The sequence below is a fragment of the Sus scrofa genome, chromosome 14 (assembly GCF_054392235.1).
Source record: "Sus scrofa isolate SSC_HxYL_T2T_F1_AM1 chromosome 14, Sscrofa_HxYL_maternal_Yorkshire_Landrace_v2.0, whole genome shotgun sequence".
In the NCBI taxonomy this organism is placed as follows: domain Eukaryota; kingdom Metazoa; phylum Chordata; class Mammalia; order Artiodactyla; family Suidae; genus Sus; species Sus scrofa.
Window position 1 is genome coordinate 125741104 of NC_139396.1, and position 21672 is coordinate 125762775.

The following is a 21672-nucleotide window of genomic DNA, read 5'->3' on the forward strand; positions in this document are numbered from 1 at the left end:
ACCCACATCCTCACAGAGACAACGTCCGATCCTTAACTTGCTGAGCCACAACAGGAATTCCAATACAGATCCCCCCCCACCCCTGATTTTCAGACCCCTGGTGGCATATGGAATTCCTGGGCCAGGGGTCAGATCTGAGCCATAGCTGTGACCTGTGTATGCTGCAGCTGCAGCAATGCTGGATCCTTAACTGACTGCTGTCCTGGGGATTGATCCTGCAGTCCCAGTGCTCCCAAGATACTGCTAATGCTGTTGCGCCATAGCGGGAGCTCCCAATACAGGTTCTTTTTAAAGATTGTTTTTGATACCTTTTCCTTTTTATGCTACAATTGATTGACTGTTGTTATATATTGATTAGCTATTATGAACATAGTTTTTCCTTGATCATATAGAGAAAATGTAGAAATATAATTTAGAGAATTTTTCCTCAATGATCTCTGCTATAAAGGTCATGTCTAGAGTGTCTAGGCAGATAAATGAGGGATAAATCCTCTAATTAGGGATAAGTTAGGAATTTGGGAGTAGTACACTACTATACATAACAGATAAATAACAAGAATCTAATGCATAGGAGAGGGAATTATACTCAATATTTTGTAATACCTATATGAAAAAAATCTGATAAAAAGAATATATATATGTATAATGGAATCACTTTACTGTATATCTTTAACACAACACTGTAAATCACCTATATTTCAATTAAAAAAAATAAAATGTCTAGACAATAATTATAAGCTGTTTTAGAAGCCATACCTTAAGTCTTTGACATATATCTTTACATTTAAAAGTGATACAGTGTTCAGAAAAGATTGGGGGGTGAAACATACCCTCTTATGAAAGAAACAAATTGCTACATGTGAGCAGAATTTTGCTCATTTTTGTTAGTTCTCTCTGCACTCCTGATACTTCAGAGAAACATTGTTTCAGCAGGCCAATTCTGCCAAATAATAGGAAGTTTCTTGGAGTTCCCATTTTGGCTCAGTGGTTAAAGAGTCTGGCTAGCATCCATGAGGACGTAGGTTTGATCCCTGGCCTCGCTCAGTGGGTTAAGGATCCGGCATTGCTGTGAGCAGTGGTGTAGGCCTGTGGCTACAGCTCCAATTCTGCCCTTAGCCTGAGAACCTCCATATGCCTTGGGTGCAGCCCAAGGAACCCCCCCCCACCAAAAAAAGGAAGTTTCTTATTGTGAAGGAAGTTCCAGTGGGTCCTTCCTCTTGACTGGGGAAAAATGCTAAACTTATCTTACCTGTAGGACAACATAGGTTTCTTATGTGTGCTGGGCTTATTCCTCCATTATTTCTAATTTCTGTCCATTATAAGATTGACAGAAGGCACTATTGTAAATGATAACATCAAATATTTTATACTTGGGAAAATTTTAAGGGAAGAAGCTGGGGAAGGTAGAGGAGGCATTATGTAACTATGTCCATTTTAATCCCTATGGTAAATTCTTCCCTGTTGCTTTAGTTTGGTTTCGCAAAGTACTAAATAACATAAAATTCACCATTTTAACCATTTTATTTATTTATTTGGCCTCATTCTTAGCATGTTAAATTTCCTGGGTCGGGGATCGAAGCCATACTGCAGTTGCCACCTGCACCACAGCTGTGACCTGTGCCATAGCTGAACCACAGAGGAACTTCCCCACTTTAACCATTTTATTTTATTTTAGTCTTTTTAGGGCCGAACCTACAGCATATGGAGGTTCCCAGGCTAGGGGTCGAATCAGAGCTGTAGCTGCCAGCCTACGCCAGAGCCACAGCAATGCAGGATCCGAGCCACATCTGCAACCTATACCACAGCTCATGGCTACACTGGATCCTTAACCCACTGAGCCAAGGCCGGGGATCGAACCCACAACCTCATGGTTACTAGTCGGGTGCATTAACCACTGAGCAACAATGGGAACTCCCGTTTTAACCATTTTAAAGTGTACAATTTCCAATGAAGTTTTAAAATCATAGTCATTTTCCCCAAAGAACCTAGATTTTATGTTTAAGATACTTGAAGTCATACAAGAGACAGATGTTAGAAAAAAATGTCCTGAAGGAAGTAATGCAATTTGGTTGTCCTTTTTCAGCATTTTACAGAGTGATTTCTGTTTTAGGTACTGGAGATAGAGCAGAGAACAAAAATGGAGTCCCCATTCTCAGTGGAGTTTATATTTTAAGGTGGAAGTGAGGGAAATATAAATTATCTAGCATGTGTCTGCCCTTGCACCTGGCTTTGGTGTAGTTTCACATCTTCATATTTTTTCTTAGTGCTCTATGTGGTATTTTAAGTTAATCTACTTTCTTGTTTAAAAAAAATAACAATAATAGAACTTTAAATGACCCACAGGGAGTTCTTGTTGTGGCTCAGAGGGTTAGGATCCAAGTAGTGTCCATGAGGATGTGGGTTTGATCCCTGGCCTCGCTCAGTCGGTTAAAGGATCTATCATTGCCTCGAGCTGCATTGTAGGTTGTGAATGTGGCTTGGATCTAGTGTTGCTGTGGCGAGGGCCTGCAGCTGTAGCTCTGATTCAACCTCTAGCCAGGAAACCTCCATATGCTGCAGGTGTGGCCCTTAAAACAAAACAAAATGACCCACAGTAGGAACTAGAAGACACAGATTTTAAAACATCAGTCTAGACAATTTTTTGGACATTGTTTCTTTTGACCATAACTTCCATGCTTAATGATAATATGTAGGACTAAGTACAGTGTTAGATATTTATTTTCTTTCCTTATTCCATAAGTAACACAGAAAAGTAAAACTTCAAATAGTAAGTGTAAACGAATGTATGACAAAATGGACAAATGTGACTATTCCCTTTTAGGTAAGATTACAAAGCCATCCTTGTGAAGTATTTGCTCAGTTGACCTTCCGTAATTTTTCAGTGATTAAATTATTTTGAGAATATTGAGATTGGAAGTAGATTAATAAAATAATACTTTTTCTTTTTTTTTTTTTTTTTTTTTTGGTCTTTTTGCCTTTTCTAGGGCCGCTCCCGCGGCATATGGAAGTTCCCAGTCTAGGGGTCTAATTGGAGCTGAGGCCCCTGGCCTACTCCAGAGCCACAGCCAACACGGGATCCGAGCCATGTCTGCGACCCACACCACAGCTCACGGCAACGCTGGATCATTAACCCACTGAGCAGGGTCAGGGATCGAACCTGCAACCTCATAGTTCCTAGTCAGATTCATTAACCACTGAGCCACGACGGGAACTCTGATAAAGTAATACTTTTTTAAAAAAAATTCTCAAATGGCTTATGAGTGGAAATGAAATACCTACTTATTCATTAATAATGAAGTAGTAATTGGATGTGTTATATAGTTGAAAGTTCATATGATTTTTTTTTTTTTTTTTTTTTTTTTTTTTTACTTTTTGAATTATCATAATGCAAACAGCTGAGGAGGAGTTAGATCACAGCTACCAGTATAACCTCTATGAACTCCCAGGCATCTTCCTTTTTCTAAGCTGTCTTTAGAGCAGTTTTCTGAAATCACAGATTGATAAAATAAATATGAATCATGCCTTTTATAGTTATTTCTCTTATTTAAAATCCAAATTGAAAATGGGCAAGATTATCATCATCAGTGGATTCATAACCAGTGAATATTGTCAAATGTAATTGGCTTATGTTTTATTTAGTTATTCTTCTACAGTCTTTGGTACCTTTCATTCAGCTTGACATCTGTTACCTCTTTCTCCTCCATCTGTCTATCTTTTGGAGAATGAAGAATGGCGTTTTTTTTTTTTTTTTTCTATTAGCTGTTGTGCAAGAGAAGTATTGTGGTACGTACTGTGTTCCCTCAGCCCTTCTCTTCCTTTCTCTTCTGATCATCTGGCTTCTTTCAGACCTCTCCCTTACCAAGGGCCCTGTCTGTGCTTTAGTATAATACTGACTCTGTGTCATGTCCTCTACCCCTCCCTCAGCAGTTCATTATACCAGCCTTTTCCACTGTGGCCTTGTCCTGATGCTTGCCTTGCTTGCCTCATAGCTGGCTATCCAGTGGTAATAGGTCAGGCTGCCCTCTTGCGAGATCTTGGTTTGCTCATCCCTTTGTTCTTCCTTTTGTGTGGCATCTAATCTGCTGTCCTGGAGAGAGGAATGGAAAACTCCAAAAGGGGCTTTGAGTCAGGGGACCAAAGAAACGTTCTTGTGTCCCCATTCCTCTCTATTCAGGGAGACACATTGGGCTATCAAAGGTGAGAGATTTAAGAATAAACAGGCCTGGAATTGAATGAGAGAGTGAGCTGATCTGCTGCCCTGAGGGCATTTGGCTGGTGAGGGAGCAGAGGTGACATGATATGGCATTGGGATAAAAGGCTTTGAGGACAGTAGAGGCAGGGGGAACTGTATGGTTGTGAGGCCGGGTCAGCATTAGCTTAAAGAGGAGTTAAAGGTCTGAGCAGGAGTATGCTTCTAATGAAGCTGCGTAGCAGAGGACTAAAGGAAAGTTAAGGCAGCGTAGAAAATATTGCATCATTGCCTGCATGGTTGTTTTCAGCTTGCTCTTTGGAGAAAACATAACTGCTCTGATATTCAAATTGCTAAAGTACTGCTTTTCATTTATTGAAAACATTGCCTTAGCATCACTTCTGTTATTTTTATAACTTATTTAATGTGACTGTGACAGATTAAGGATATTTCTTGAAGGAAGCAAAAAATTTGCAATATAGCACACTCTTTCTTTGCTTAAAAATGGTGCTTAAACTTGTCCCCAAGAAACTTGAACTTTTCTTTATGTGTAATTTTAATTACAGTAAATGCCAAGTACTCAACAAATGTTTGAATGCTGTGCAGAGACACTGAAAGACACTGTGCAAAGTATTGTGGGAGACAAAAAGAATTGTTGAAGATGGTGAAGCCTAATGAGGAGCATAAGACATTATGTGACAAATTGAAATGTGTAATAAATGCAGGATGAGCATTCATGTGGACTTTAGAAGAGGAAGTAATTGTGTAGTAGTCCCAGATGGCTTCAAGAAGGTAAAGGACTCGAACTGAATCTTGATAGATGGGAGCTAGATGAAGAATTGGACCAAGAAAAGACATTTCTAGTAGAGGAAACAGTGTAGACAAAATTGTGGAGAACGGTTCATGTTTGGGAGATACTTTTTTGTTTTTGTTTACTATCTGGTAGTCATTGGCAGTTTTAGAGTAAGGCAGTAATTTGATCAGAGAGTGCTTTAGGAAGTAAATTTAGCAATGAGATTGTATTAGTATGGGGTTATGCTCATCAGCAGTTGAAAGTGTGGCACTAGAGCTCCCAGATAGGCTAGATTTGTCTGTTATTACACTATAAATTACGGTTTCCTACAGGAGAAACTGATGAGAGATGGGCAGGCAAGGATTGAGTCTGGGAGAATGTTCATATTAAAAGTGGTAAGAGTAGGGAAAAGAAGGAAAGAAGAGTTCAGAGAAGAGCAGAGTAATACAGTGTTGTAAAAACTTAGAAGGAGGAGTTCCCGTCCTGGCTCAGTGGTTAACGAATCCGACTAGGAACCATGAGGTTGCGGGTTCGATCCCTGGCCTTGCTCAGTGGATAAAGGATCCAGCATTGCTGTGAGCTGTGGTGTAGGTTGCAGACGTGGCTCGGATCCTGTGTTGCTGTGGCTCTGGCGTAGGCTGGTGGCTATGGCTCTGATTAGACCCCTAGCCTGGGGTCCATATGTCGCAGGAGCGGCCCTAGAAAAGGCAAAAAGACCAAAAAAAAAAAAAAAAAAAAAAAAAAAGAAGGAAAGTATTTTTAAGAATGGGCTACTTACTGAAATCCGATGTCAAGATGAATCAAGAAAATTGGATTAAAAAAAAAACAACAACAACATTGGGAGTTCCTTTTGTGGCTTAGCTGTAATGAACTTGACCAGTATCCTGATGATGCAGGTTTGATCCCTGGCTTCACTTAGTGGGTTCAGGATCTGGCTTTGCCTTGAGCTGTGGTGTAGGTCGCAGATGTGGCTCAGATCTGGCATTTACTGTGGCTGTGGCTGTGACTGGCAACTACAGCTCCGATTGGACCCCTAGTCTGGGAACTTGCCCAATTGCTACGGGTGTGGCCCTAAAAAGACAAAAATGGAAAAACCATTAGATTTGAAGCTTAGGAGTTCATTGGTGACCTTCAGGTATGCTATTTCAGTAGTAGAGAAGAGTAGAAACTTGATTTATAGGGACTAAATTGTGTATGGTGAGGAAATTAAAGATGTGTTTTTAAATACTTGTTCAAGATGCTTGGCAGCAAAAAGAAAGTTTTCTAGAAGATGGAGGTCAAGCATTTTATGTTCTCGTTAAAGACAGACCTCTGCATATTTGAAGATATAAGGGAATATATTAATAAAGCAGTGATTGAAGATATTGGAGAAAGGATAATTGAGTGAGGGTAAAAGGGGATGGTATTAAGAAAATAGTGGGGAGTTCCCGTCATGGCTCAGTGGTCAGTGAATCCGACTAGGAACCATGAGATTGCAGGTTCGATCCCTGGCCTTGCTCGGTGGGTTAAGGATCCGGCATTGCCATGAGCTGTGGTGTAGGTGACAGATGCGGTTCGGATCTGGCGTTGCTGTGGTTGTGGTGTGGGCCGGCAGCTACAGCTCCGATTAGACCCCTGGTCTGGGAACCTCCATGTGCTGCGGGTGCGGCCCTAGAAAAGACAAAGACAAAAAAAAGAAAGAAAATAGTGGGACAGGAGTTCCCACTGTGGCACAACAGGATCATCGGCTTTTTGGGAGTGCTGGGCCACAGGTTTGATCCCCGGCCTGCAGGGTGGGTTAAGGATTCAGTGCTGCCGCAGCTGTGGCTTAGGTTGCAACTATGGCTTGCAGCTGATCCCTGGCCTGGGAACTCCATAGGGTGGCCAAAAAAGGGGGAAAAAAGTGGGATACTATGTAAGACTTGAAGATGAGTGAGGACTGTCTTTTCATCATCTGAAATTGAAAGAGAGGATAAGTGTGAAGACATTTAGAGGTAATAAGGAGAGAATGAGGTAGGTTATATTCCATAACTTAGATATCTACTCAGTTTATTCCTTTTTAAGGAAACGGGAATGGCAGTTGGAGCTTCAGGAAACTGGAGATGATTAGGGAAACTTGGAAAACTGTCAATTTTAACTTATTACATATGGATTTATAAACAGGTTAGTATTGCCACTTCCTTAGAGTGTTTTTGCAACTAGCTTTGCTTTTAGTCACAAAAAAATAGAAACTCAGTCATTGAAAAGGAATTATGGGAGTTCCCGTCGTGGCGCAGTGGTTAACGAATCCAACTAGGAACCATGAGGTTGCGGGTTCGATCCCTGCCCTTGCTCAGTGGGTTAACGATCCGGCGTTGCCATGAGCTGTGGTGTAGGTTGCAGACGCGGCTCGGATCCTGCGTTGCTGTGGCTCTGGCATAGGCTGGTGGCTACAGCTCCGGTTCAACCCCTAGCCTGGGAACCTCCATATGCCGTGGGAGTGGCCCAAGAAATAGCAAAAAGACAAAAAAAAAAAAAAAAAGAAAAAAGAAAAGGAATTATGAAGTAGTTCAAATCTTTCCAAAGGTGCAGTCTAAGGAACTTTGTATCAAATAAGGGGAAAAAAACATGATGTGCAAATATGGCTAAATTATCTAGTTTTACCCTACAAGTAGGCAAAGCCAGCTTCTCTACGTCCTCTAACAAGTGATAGAAGTAGTATTTTTGAAGGTCTCCTGACTTCCAGACTAGTTTGTTTTACCATTTTACAACTGTTTTCCCTTAGGAAAGTCTTGAATTTATGTAAACTGTGCACATACAAGAGAGCCCATTATTGTTATAAAGAATGCATGCATCATATACAAATATAAGTCCACTGTTCCATACATTAGACCTAAGACAATAATTTTTATAGTAAAATATTTAATTTTGGTTAATTTTGCCTGGCAGAAAATAAAGATTTAAAATGGGGAGTTCCTGCTGTGGCGCAGCAGAAATGAATCTGACTAGTATCCATGAGGCTGTGGGTTCCCTCTCCGGCCTTGTTCGGTGGGTTGGGCATCCAACATTGCCATGAGCTGTGGTGTAGGTTGTAGACATGGCTTGGATCACACATGGGCCGGCAGCTGTAGCTCTGATTCGACCCCTACCTTTAGAACGTCCATATGACACAGGTGCTGCCCTAAAAAGAAAAAAAATTTGTCTTGATACTTGAGAAACTTAATAGATATTTATATTTTCTTTTTGCAAATTTATTTTCATTGAACTGAGGCATTCAAAATCAGAGTTGTGGCAAAATGCATATATTTGTTGTGAAGGTTCAGAGAGTTTTTTAGGAACTTTAAGATCACAATCAGTTTTAAAGATACAAGTAAGCCAAAGAGCATTCTGAGAATTATGTATGAAATGGGTGAGGGAAGTCATTTTATGGGGAAGGGATTTGGGGTCTAACTTAATTTTAGAGCTTTAAGAACATCAACTATCAGAAAAAAATTTTTTCCTCCCTTTCTTTTTTCCCATTATCTACACCAAATCCAGTAGCAAAGCTTGAATAGGTAAAGGCAAACATTTAGATAGCCTTGAATGGGTTAGGATGAATATTGTGTCAAAAGGTGGGATGTGTCTATACATATTTTATAAAATAAATTTTTATGTTTTATACAAATTAATTATTAATTTCGTTATGATCACTCTGTGTGCCATTCAGTATATTGTAAGTGAAAACGGTTGTATTACTTTTTTTTTTTTTCTTTTTAGGGCCACACCCACAGTATATGGAGGTTCCCAGGCTAGGGGTCCAATCGGAGCTACAGCTGCTGGCCTACACTACAGCCACAGCAGCTTGGGTTCTGAGCCGTGTCTTGGACCTACACCACAGTTCACGGCAACGCCAGATCCTTAACCCATTGAGCAAGGCCAGGGATGGAACCGACAACCTCATGGTTCCTAGTCGGATTCGTTTTCTCTGTGCCATGATGGGAAGTCCAGCTTTTTTTTTTTCTTTATGTTACTGGCTTTACTTACCTCAAATATTTTTCTTGAAGTATGGCCTTATATACTGTCAACTATAAAATTTGAACCTCATCTCTTAGTATATTGTTCTGAAGCAGTTGAAAAGTTTTCATAGTACCCTTAGCCTTCTTGACTGAAAGAGATCTATGTTAGTTATGTTTTTTTACCACTTAAAATGATTTTGTGCCTATTAGTGACTGGCTAGTTTGCTAAATACTACCTGCCCCCGCCCCCCTCAAAAAAGAAAGAAAAAACCCTCCTAATTTTGTTTGCCCCTTATAGCTTTATAATTTCTCATAAAAGCCTTTTAGAGCTTTGCTTTTTAATTTTTTAGCTCTTTGTGAAAGAAAAATAATCCTAAAAGTAAAATATGAGCCTCTTTGCAGTTTATTAATACTTAATAGTTATGTTTAACTTTGAGGCCTTGCATGCTTTCTCATCCTCATTAGATGAGTTTTGAAAGTGATTCTCTAAATATCCACTTGTATAGGATTGCACACAATATAACCTTGCCCCTTTTCACCTTTCATCTTGTTTAAAGTACTCATTTATTCCATATATGAAGCCACCTTCTTTTCAGTACCTGTGGCATCCATTTGCCTCATTGAGCCTGATTAGTAGTGTGGTGAAAGGGCTAGACCTTTATGATATGTGGCTAGCTGGTGGTAGTTACTTGTTTCTTTGCCTTTTAAAAATCTTAGGATTTTCCTGTATCCCAGAAACAAAGTGATAGTTTTCCATTGCTCCCCACTTACTCCAGGTATAAGGCATTGTGATTATATTCTTGACTATTTGTTGGATAAGTGGCGGAACTGGAATATGAATCGTGGTGCTGTGGCTCTGGAATTTGTCCCATTGTATTACTTGCTTTTATGAATCCTTTCCTCGGAGATCTTATTGCCATATCTGTCACTTCTGTACAAATGACTCATGTATCTATACCTTTAGTCTTGACTTTCTCCTGAATGTCAGATCTCTATTGCAACTATCTTTTTTGGTCTCTTCCAGCTTTTCTGTCCCTGCCACTGATAAACTTGTCATTTTTCCCCAGTAACATTTCCTCCACTAATTCTTCCCATTTCTTTTAAAGACATCTTCATTTTCTAAGATTCAGGGTCTCAGAATCCTTTCATTTCCTTGACATTTCATTTAATTACTGTACCATAGTGTTTTCACTTCTGCAGCATTTCCCCCAACTTCTTTCTAGTCTTATTGCCATGGTTGTAGTTCAGGTCACAGAGTTCTCTAAAAGTTTCCTTCCATTCTACTGCATGCTTCACACCGCTGCCAGACTAATATCCCTAAAGCATAGCACCAGTCCCATCACTTTCTCCATTCAAGACCTTCATGGCCGAACTATAATTCTAAGGTCTCCGCATTAGGGCTTTGGCTACTTTTGTAGCTGTTATCTTCCACAGTTCTCTTAAGTGTATCTGAATTACAACCAAACTATGTTACTTACTTACCTTCACCTCCCTAAGTATAGTTTCCTTTTTTTTTTTTTTTTGGTTGTTTTAGGTCCACACCTGCAGCATACGTAGGTTCCCAGGCTAAGGGTCTAATCTCAGCTACAGCTGCTGGCCTACACCACAGCCACAGCAACTCGGGATCCGAACCGTGTCTGAGACCTACACCATAGCTCATAGCTGGATCCTTAACCCACTGAGTGAGGCCAGGGATCAAACCCATGTTCTCTTATTCACTCTTCCAGGTGTTTCTCCCCCTTTTCCTACTTTATCTCTACCAGTATTGAAATCTTTTCTTACTGTTAAGGTCCAGCTCATACACCATTTCTTTTACTAAGTCTTTTCAGTATTATAAATTGGGGTTGTATTTGTTGCCTCCATCCCCACTCCTCAAAGTACTTTGCACTTCTTTTCTGACATATGTCTTAGCATACATGTGTATGCATGTACAATACCCTGTATTTTAATTATTTGTGTACTTGCCTTATCCACTTACTCCACCCCATAGCAAATTCCTTAAGAGTAGAAATTATCTCTTGCAACCCTTACATAAATCTTTCTCCATAAATGCTGAATATGTACATGTACTGACTCAGACTTACACATATGAGGAAACGCATTTCAGAATAACCATTATGTTTTTGTTTTTTTAGGCTTGACCGTCTTTTTATCTTATTGGATACTGGCACAACTCCAGTTACAAGAAAAGCTGCTGCACAACAACTTGGAGAAGTGGTGAAGCTTCATCCCCATGAACTAAATAATCTCTTATCTAAAGTAAGAACTCTTTTTTTTTTTTTTTTCTTTTAGCATAATACAGTTGTAGAAATTTGTCCACGGACAAGAACTATAAAAATAGAGAAAAAAATTGTCTTATTAGTGAGTTTATGGTCTTTAAATTCCATTAAATATCTCAGTATTTCTCCAAATATTTAAGAATTTTTGCCTCTTTTAATTTTTGTTTGTCACAAGATTTAAAATAGTTTGGTTTTTTTGTGTCAAGTTTAATCATTTAAGGGATTTAAGAATATAGAACCTTTGGCCTGTGGCACAAATTTGAATCAGGCCCAATTTGGTAATGAACTAAGTTGTTAATCTAGTTTGTTTGTAGTCTGACTACAAACAAGTTTGTTTGTAGTCTGTTCTTAGGGGCCAATAATTATATCAGTTGGCAGTCTTCAAATGGATCAGTTCTCATGGGCAGTGGTGGGAATGTGTGAGAAGCTAGTTGTCATTATATTCTTAGCTATCAGCTCTTTGAAAGTGGAGGCTTTCTGCTTTGGCGAATCAGTGTTTTCATAATCCTAGTGTTCTTTCCCTAAGCAATGGCTTTATTTTTACTAGCTCTGTGGGCTTGTAGAAGTGTGACTGCATAATAGTAAGCAGAAAATTCCATGTATTTAATTCTCTGGCATGCAAAATAAAAACAGGAGTGCTTTGTATGTGTGTTTGGAGCCAGCGGGTAGGGGGAAGGTAGATAGAGGATGAATAGGGCACTATGATAGCCCACATATTGGAGGACTCAGGATACCTCTCTTCCCACCAGTCTTATCTCCTTTCATTCTAATTTGTCCCTTCCTGATTCCTATGAGTAGGAGTTCTAAGCACTTTGTCAGCACATACAAATTTGCATTTTACTTCCTGCCATAAGGGCCGACAGTGACTCTCTTTCCAGCATCCTCCCTGCTTAGATACTATCAGAACTTTCTAACCAAGATATAAATAGAGAGGAGACAATGATTTGACATCTATAAGCTCTATGTTTTCTGAATAGAAAGGAATGCATATTAGGCAGCACTATAATGTGTAAGGTGTGGGGATAGAGGCATTCCCATTTCTTCTCATCCTTCAGACGGAGGACTGAATGAACTGAAACTGAAAACAATGAACAAGACTAACCTGTGCTGAACTGAGAAAAGTTTCTAGCCTTACAAGTGCATTCTGGTCTTCATAACTCAAATCCCAGCATATGGCTACCATCAAATAATTCTAAAAGAGGCAAAGTTTACTTTTAGCATCTTCTCACCTCCTGTCCCCTCTCTGCCCTCAGTGTCTTCCTGTTGCCTTTGGTTTTATTTTTTAAAAAATAGATTTATTGGAACATTTACATACCACGCAGTCACCTAGGTAAAGGGTACAATTCGTTGATTTTTAGTATATTCACAGATTTGTGCAACCATCACCACAGTCTAATTTTAAAACATTGTCTCCCCAAAAAGAATCCTCATGCCTATTAGCAGTCACTCTCCATCACTCCCTCTTCTCTATCCAGTTCTAGGTAACCACTAATTTACTCTTTGTTTATAGATTTGCCTATTGTGAACAGTTTATATAAATGTATGACCTTTTGTGCTTGTCTTTTTCCCTTAAAATATTATTTTCAAGGTCCTCTTATGCTGTAGCATGTTTCATTTTTCATTCTTTTTTATTGCCAAATATTATTCCATTATATGGATAGAGGTATGCTGTATGGATATACCACATCTTATCTCTTCGTCAGTTGATGGACATTTTGGTTGTTTCCACTTTTTGGACTATTATGAATAATGCTGCTATGAAAATTTGTGTACAAGTTTTTTTGTGTGTGTATGTATTTTCACACATGGGTATATACCAGGGATAGCATTGCTGGGTCATATGGTAACTGTTTAATTTATCAAGAACTGCAAGACTGCTTTCCAAACTGGCTATACCATGTTGCGTTCCCAACAACATGTATGAGATCTGATTCCTCCACATCCTTGCCAACACTTGTCGTTAATTGCTTTATATCTGTACTAGTGAGTATGAAGTGATGCAGTAGTTTTGTTTGCATTTACCTGATGACTAATGATATTGAACATCTTTACATGTGTTTATCGACCATTTCTGTATCTTCTTTGGAGACCTATCCAGATCCTTTGCCCATTTTTAAGCAAAATACTTGTTCTTTTATTAATAAGATGTGTGAGTTCTTTATATATTTTACATAAAAGCCCCTTATCAGGTATGGGGTTTGCAAATATGTTCTTCTAGTGTTTGGGTTGTCTTTTCACTTCCTTGATGGTGACCTTTGAAGTGTAAAAGTTATTAATTTTGATGAAGTCAAATTTATCTTTTCTTTTAAACACATCACTTGTGCTCAAGATAATATCTAAGAAACCCTTGCCTAACCCAAAATTACAAAGATTTATACCAATGTTTTCTTCTAACAATTTTATAGTTTTAGGAGTTCCTGCTGTGGCTCAATAATAACAAACCCGACCAGTATCCATGAGGATGGAGGTTCGATCCCTGCCCTTGCTCAGTGAGTTAAGGATCTGGCATTGCTGTGAGCTGTGGTATAGATCACAGACATGGCTCAGATTCTGCATCGCTGTGGCTTTGGCATAGGCTGGCAGTTATAGCTCAGATTGGACCCCTAGACTGGGAATTTTCATATTCCTCAGGTGCAGCCCTAAAAAGAAAAAAAAAAAGAAGATAGACTTCAATTTGGTCAGTCTACCTTCATAGAAAAAATTATAGTTTTAGGAGTTCCTGTCGTGGCTCAGTGGGTAACGAATCCGACTAGGAACCATGAGGTTGCGGGTTCGATCCCTGGCCTTGCTCAGTGGGTCAAGGATCCGGCGTTGCCATGAGCTGTGGTGTAGGTTGCAGATGGGGCTTGGATCCCAAGTTGCTGTGGCTCTGGTGTAGACCGGTCGCTACAGCTCCGATTGGACCCCTAGCCTGGGAATCTCCATATGCCGCAAGAGAGGCCCAAGAAATGGCAAAAAGACAAATAAAATAAATTATAGTTTTAGCTTTTATTTTTAGGCTTCTGGTCTATTTTGAGTTAATTTTTGTGTATGGTTGAGATGGGGTTTTATATCATTATTTTGTTGCTCCAGCACCATTTGTTGGAAAAAACCCTTATTTCCCCATTGAATTGTCTTGGTGCCATTGTTGAGGTTGACCATAGACACATAGTATTATTTTGGGACTCTTAAATTTTATTGCATTGATCTATGTATCTGTCCTTCTGCCAGTATCACATTGTCTTGATTATTGCTGCAGTGTATTAAGTTTTGAAGTCAAAGAGTGTGAGTCTCCCAACTTTATTATTCTTTACAAGATTGTTTTGATGAGGAGTTCCTGCTGTGGCACAATGGGTTAAGAATCCAGTGTCATTTGCAGTGGCTTGCCTTGCTGCTGTGGCGTGGGTTTGATCCCTGGCCTGGAAACTTTCACATACTGTGGGCATGACCAAAAAAAAAAATAAAAGGATTGTTTTGGTGATTGTGGGCCCCTTACATTTCCATACAAATTTGGAGGATCAACTTGTTCATTTCTGCAAAAAAAAAAAAGCCAAGATTTCGATACAAATTATGTTGACTCTGTATTCAATTTAGGGCTATTACTGTCTTAATAATAGTAAGTCTTCCAGTCCATGAACATGAGGTGTCTTTCTATTTATTTAGGTCATTATTTAATTTCTTCCAATAGTAATTTGATTTTTTTTGTATTCTTCAGTATATAAATGTTGCACTTTTTTTGTTAAATTTATTCTTAAGTATGTTATACTTTTTGATATTATAAATGGGATTGTTGTCTTAATTTCACTTTCAGATTGTTGAAAGTATTTAGAAATACAGTTGATTTTTACATATTGATGTTAATCTTGCAGTGTTGCTGAACTCAAAATTATACTAGTTTTTAGAACTCCTTGCATTAGGTAATGGCACTTAATGCATAGTATACACTTTGTTTTTTAAGTATGTCAAAAGCTATGTTATTTTTTAAATGCAGTTAAGAATTCCTTTACAGTTTCTTTCTTTTCTTTCAAATGTAGTAATATTCCTTGTGACTGATAGAATTTTGCAAATGATTTCAGGGCTGCTAAATTAGAAATTTTTAACAAGTAAACCTGTGTTTCTCTGTTTTGGCCATCTTGAACAAACAATATTTTTTGGTATATAACTATTTTATTTTGTAATTTTTTAAGGTGTTGATATATTTAAGGAGTACAAATTGGGATACTCGGATTGCAGCAGGACAAGCTGTTGAAGCTATAGTGAAAAATGTACCTGAATGGAATCCGGTGCCAAGAACCAAACAAGGTGCTTTTAAGTGGAAAAAGTAGTTTGCAGTAAAAACCTAACTATAGAATAATTGTTCTATACATTTTATATCTTAGTACTTGTACTTTAAATTTAAAGACTTAATTTTCACACTTTAGGTACAGTCTTTTCAGGAAATGACATTGAATAAGGTGATTTTTCACTATGTTTTTTTAAAAAATACTAGACAAAATGTTTTCTCACATATTTTAAATTATTAATTCTGCAGTATGTTTGATTTACAGAGACTATTACCTCCCTCAAGGATTTATATCCTAAAAAAAAAAAATGAATGCAGTGTAAATACTTCAAATGGTCTATTTTTTCTTGTTGCTGGGAAAATAGTGTAATTGTTTACTAAATTTTAAGCACAATTATGTACAGATATTTGGAGGGGTAAGTCTTTAGTTTGCTTTTGTTTTTCCTTTTGGCCACATCTTCAGCATATGGAAGTTCCAGGCCTGGGATCAAATATGAGCTGCAACTTCTGCCTATGTCACAGTTGTGGCAGTGCTGGTTCCTTAACCCCGCGTTGCCGGACTGGGGAGGCTGGGGATTGAACCTGTGCCACTGCAGAGACAACGCCATAGTGGGAACTCCTAGTCTTTAGTTTTTTAATGTGTCTTTTAGATATCTTCTAGTGGAAATTACTTGTTTTGTGACTGCCAGCTATTGATGATATTTAAAAATGAATGTATGCTTTTACAAAGGTGTACATTTAATTGAGAATTTAATTATTGGTGCAACTGCATTTCATTTCCAGTCACTTCGGTAACCTCATTTTTATCATACGTCTTACATCACCTAAAATTTTTGCTTTAATTTGCTGGCACCTATTATTTTGAGTGATTGTGTTAATTTGCCTCTGTCATCAAAAGAAATATATGAGGAGTTCCCGTTGTGGCGTAGTGGTTAATGAATCCGACTGAGAACCATGAGGTTGCGGGTTCAGTCCCTGCCCTTGCTCAGTGGGTTAAAGGATCTGGCGTTGCCGTGAACTGTGGTGTAGGTTGCAGACGCAGCTCGGATCCCACGTTGCTGTGGCTCTGGCGTAGGCGGGTAGCTACAGCTCCAATTGGACCCCTAGCCTGGGAACCTCCATATGCCTCAGGAGCGGCCCAAGAAATGGCAAAAAAAAAGACAAAAAAAAAAAAAAAAAGAAATATATGAGCAGAAGGTATAACTGGTTTTAAAAAAGAGCCTTTTCCGGCTTATTACCTCTGTTTATTTTGGTTTATAGAGACATTTGACTTGGATGGGTTTTTTTTAAAAAACTTTACATTAGTTATACTAGCATTAAAACTTACAGTAATGTTACTTACCATGAGAAAACTAAGATTCTCATAGCTGTTCCCTTTCAGTTTAGGAATTGTACTTTAGTTTACAGGTGAATTGTATGCAAATGCCAGCTAAACAAACTTTTAGGTCAGTGGTGAGTTACACTATATTTTAAAATTTACAATGGCATAACCTGTTTCGGGAGGAATATAAACATTTTATAGATAGTCTTAGGCCCCAGAAGAATATATAGTTTTAACAATTTGCCAGGAGATTATAATTTGCTTATATCATGAGAAACAAATCCTGTTGATTGAGTAGTTGCTTTGTGTCCTAGATATTCCTCAAGTATAAGGAGAGAAGAGGCTCACTAACTAGTCTTATTTATGAATCTATTTTGTGAATATGTTTATTTTCCAATTTATCACTATAATAAACTACCTTGATATTTTTAAACCACTTAACAGTAAGTGGAGACAGCGTGATGTTTAACGTACATATTTTAACAGGGAGATGGATTTTTTTCATAAAACATCGTACTTTCATAGTCAGAAAGTTACACGCACACCCACTAACATTCTGATAGTTTGTGGAAAGGGAGCCACCTATTAAGTAGTTTTTTCATAAATAAGAGCGGATCATAAATAAAAATCCACAATAGCTTTTCTACTTCCTCCAGCTTTTAATTTTCTTAAGATATTACCCACCCATCTGAAGTAATGCTATTTTTTTTTCATTCTGTACTTTGGCTATATAATCAAATGAAATGTTTTTAAACCTCATCTAGAAACTACTTCAGAAAGTGCTATGGAAGATTCATCAACTACAGATCGATTGAATTTTGACAGATTTGATATATGTAGATTGTTACAACATGGGGCATCACTTTTGGGATCTGCTGGTGCAGAGTTTGAAGTACAAGATGAAAAATCAGGTATGGAGTAGTCCTCTAGGAAACAGTCTGAAATATGTGTTCAAACCAGTTTGTCACTTGGTGTGCTATAATTATTAGTCATGTAAATCTAACAAATGTCATAAAATATAAATTCACTCAAGTTTGCAGTTGGAGAGGGGAGCATTTGGGGAAGGGTAACCAGGTACACTAAGTTACCATATGAATAGTTTTTCCCCTTAATTAAATATATACTGTATGTATGCATCAGTAATAGATATGTACTGATATTTCAGTATTTCAATATAGACATTGTAAAGTGGTACCCAAGAGGTTCAGTTGATTAGATTTTAAAATCCAGGATTAGTACAGATTGTGGTAATATTTTCATAATTCTGGAAATTTAAGAGGCTATGCTAGTTTTCTTTTTATCATGTGTTTTAAATATTTATATAATTGGATCTACTTATGCTGATGACCAAAGCAAAAACTAAAAATGAAAAGTAAATCTTAGATGGGTAATTGTCCCATTATCTTTAAACTTACAGAATCCATCTGGATATAAAATAAATGTTTTGGCCATTCAAGATTGATGCCTTGAGTGGAAAAAACCTTGATGGTTTTAATGGATTTCTGTAAGTAAATAAGTTGCTTTTTTGACTAAAACCCAAAACAGAGCAGTGTTTTGTTTTGTTGCTAATTAATCATTAGTAAAAGCACATCTGTCTAGTTAATGAAATTATCTTCAATTTGTTCATCTTAAAAAAAAATGTCAGATACCTGTTTCCTCTTGCCTAATATATCTATTGAAAGATCTGGTGTATTTATGGAGAGATTTCAGAAGGGTATTTGCTTAGTTCTAGAAAAGTGTTATTTTTTCTAATAAGGGAGATAGAAGTCTTCAGAAACTTGCCAATTTGAAAAAAAAAAACTTATTTCTAAATAGTAATTTTACTAATCTTGCTGGTGTATCCATGGACATCATGAGAAATCATTTGCCCTTATCCAGAGATAAAAGTCAGTGTCACTTTTGTCATTTTAAAAAAGTATGTGCTTGCTTAGGTCATATCTTAGAGATTCTGATTTAGTAGATCTGTGGAGAGGTCTGGGAAATTGTATGCTAAAATAAAAAACTCCATAGATGACTGTGACATGTAAGCAGGATTGGGAACCCCAGTTTTGGGGGAACTCAGTTTTTAATGCTTATAAATCGTAGCATGCTGAAGAGTGCTCATCAAACCCCTCTAATTAGGTTTTCTTTAAATGTCTGCTCATCTCTGTTGGTCTCTACATATTTATGAATGACACTTAAAATGATTAGCTTAGGTACTGGTCTGAGTTTCCTTTGCAGTTGTGTTGGTTGTTTTCTCCAGTAGGACTTTGCCTGGAATGAGAGAATCAGTTTTGCCAATTTGGGGCACTTTGTTCTAGACTTGTGACCATTAGTCTTCATTTTGGATGTTTAGTATTTTTCCCTCTGGTTAGAGTAGCTTTAATTAAAAAAAAAAAAAAATGTAGCTTTAGAGAGATAGAATTCACATACCATACAAGTCACCCATTTTAAAAGTGTATGATTCAGTGGGTTTTAATATATTCACAATTACGTTTGGTCAATTTTAGAACATTGTCCTTACCTGTGGAAGAAACCCATGTCCTGTAGCAATGATCCTACTTCTCCATACATCCTTCTCTTCTCTTTCTAGCCCTGGAGAACCATTAGTTTACTTGCCATCTCTAGATTTGCCTATTATGGCCATTTCATAAATGCAGTTATACAATATGTGGTCTTTTGTGACTGGCTCCTTTTTACCTAATAGAATGTTTCCAAGATTTATATTGTAGTTTATATATCAGTATTTTTTCCATTTTTTTCTAATAGTACTTATTACTGTTATAGGATGTATCAGTTTTTTAAATCATGATAGAATAGAGATAACATAAAATGTACCATCTTAATCATTTTAAGTGTATAGTTTAGTAGTATTAAGTATATTCACATTGTTGTGCAGCCAATCTCCAGAACTCTTTCACCTTGCAAAACTTCATACCTATTAAAAACAATTCCCATTCGTTTCTCCTCTTACTCTCTGACAACCACTGGTTGACTTTCTGTCTCTATGAATTTGACTACTCTAGGCCCTTCATAAGTGGAACCATATAGTAATTGTCCTTTTGTGACCAATTTATTTCACTTAACATAATTTCCTTTCATGTTGTGTCAGAATTTCCTTCCTTTTCAAGGCTGAATAACATTCCAGTGTATGTTTATACGATATATTGTTTATCCTTTCATCCATCAGAGGACATTTAGGCAGCTTCTACCTTTTGATTATTGTGACTAATGCTGCTTTGTACATGGGTGTACAAATGTCTATTCAAATTCTTGCAGCCAGTTATTTTAGGTCTATGCCCAGAAGTGGAATTACAGGATCATATGGTAATTCTATTTTTTTTTAATTAATTTTTTTTTTTTTTTTGGTTGACCCTCAGCATCTGGAGTTCCCAGGCCAGGGATCAGATCCAAGCCACATTTGCAGCCAACACTGCAGCTGCAGCAGTGCTCGGATCCTTTAACCTACCATGCAGGGTCCGGGCATTGAACCTTCGTCCTGGCACAGTAGAGACCCCACTGATCCCATTGTGCCATAGCTGGAACTCCTTTAATTTTTTCTTTTTTTAGAAATGCCGCACTGTTTTCCATGGTGGCTGTACCATATTCTCACCAACAATGTTTGAGGTTTCCAATTTCTCCACATCCTTGTCGATGCTTTTTATTTTCTGGTTTTTTGATAGTAGCTGTACTGATAGGCGTGAAGTTATCTTATTTCATATTCTGGTCAAAAAATATTCCATTGTATGGATATTTCACTGTTATGAATAATGTGGTAATAAACTTTACGTACAAATTTTTGTGTGGATGTATATTTTCATTTCTCTTAGGTAGATAGGTTAGGAGCAGAATTGCCAGGTCATATGGTAACTATGTTTTACCGTTTAAGGAACTGCCAGATTGTTCTCCAAACTGGCTTCATCATTTTACACCCCTCCAGCAGGATACAAGGGTTCCAATTTTTCCACCTACTTGCCAATGCTTGTTGTTATTGTTGTTATTATTATTATTAATTTATTTTAATTTTTTTTTGCTTTTTAGGGCCGTACCTATGACATACGGAGGTTCCCAGGCTAGGGGTTGAATCAGAGCTACAGCTACTGGCCTTCTCCACAGCCACAGCAATGCAGGATCTGAGCCATGTCTGCGACCTACACCACAGCTTACGGCAGTGCCAGATCCTTAACCCATTGAGCAAGGCCAGGGATTGAACCCGCAACCTCATGTTGGATTTGTGTCCACTGCGCCACGACAGGAACTCCGCCAATGCTTGTTATTAACTGACTTTGACTATGTCTGTATCAGTGACTATGAAGTGATGTCTTATTGCAGTTTTGATTTGCATTTTCCTAGTGACTAATAATGTTAAACCTTTTTTTCATATGTTTATTGACCATTTCTGTATCTTCTTTGGAAACCCATCTATTCAGATCCTTTCCCCATTTTTTTTTTTTTTTCCTTTTTGCAGCCTGTGGCGTATGGAAGTTCCCAGGTCAGGGGTCGAATCTGAGCCTCATCTGTGACCTGTGCCACAGCATGTGGCAACACCAGATCCTTAACCCACTGAGTGAGACCACCGTTTGAACCCACATCCTCACAGACACTATGTTGGGTCCTTAACCAGAGCCACAATGGGAACTCCTCTTTGCCCATTTTTAAGTGGGCTATTTGTTTTTTTATTAATGAGGTGTAAGATTTCTTAATATACTCTATATATAAACCTCTTATTTGACATATAGTTTATAAATCTTTCTTTCCATTCTGTGCATTGTCTTTTCACCTTTCTGATGGTAACCTTTGAAAACCTGAAAGTTTTTAATTTTGGTGAAGTCCAGTTTATCCTTTTCTTTTGTTTCTCAAGCTTTTTGATGTCATGTATAAAAAGCTGTCACCAAAT

The 21672-nt window shown here is 37.9% G+C and overlaps 1 protein-coding gene across 5 annotated transcripts in view; it reads left to right on the plus strand.

The window, feature by feature from the left end:
- The window catches only part of BTAF1 (B-TFIID TATA-box binding protein associated factor 1), a 109842-nt gene that overhangs the window by 5206 nt on the left and 82964 nt on the right, over positions 1-21672 (plus strand). For 3 of the 5 annotated variants that reach the window (XR_014826618.1, XR_014826619.1, XM_003359291.6), the window contains exons 2-4: positions 11071-11194; positions 15381-15495; positions 17561-17707. Coding sequence is in view for 2 of the 5 variants with exons in the window: in XM_003359291.6 (XP_003359339.3) it covers positions 11071-11194; positions 15381-15495; positions 17561-17707 (386 nt within the window). In the remaining 3 variants the exon portion in view is untranslated. Of the gene's footprint in view, positions 1-11070; positions 11195-15380; positions 15496-17560; positions 17708-18213; positions 18301-21672 lie in introns of those variants that run through there. The other 2 variants (XM_084994846.1, XM_084994847.1) reach the window with 2 other exon arrangements.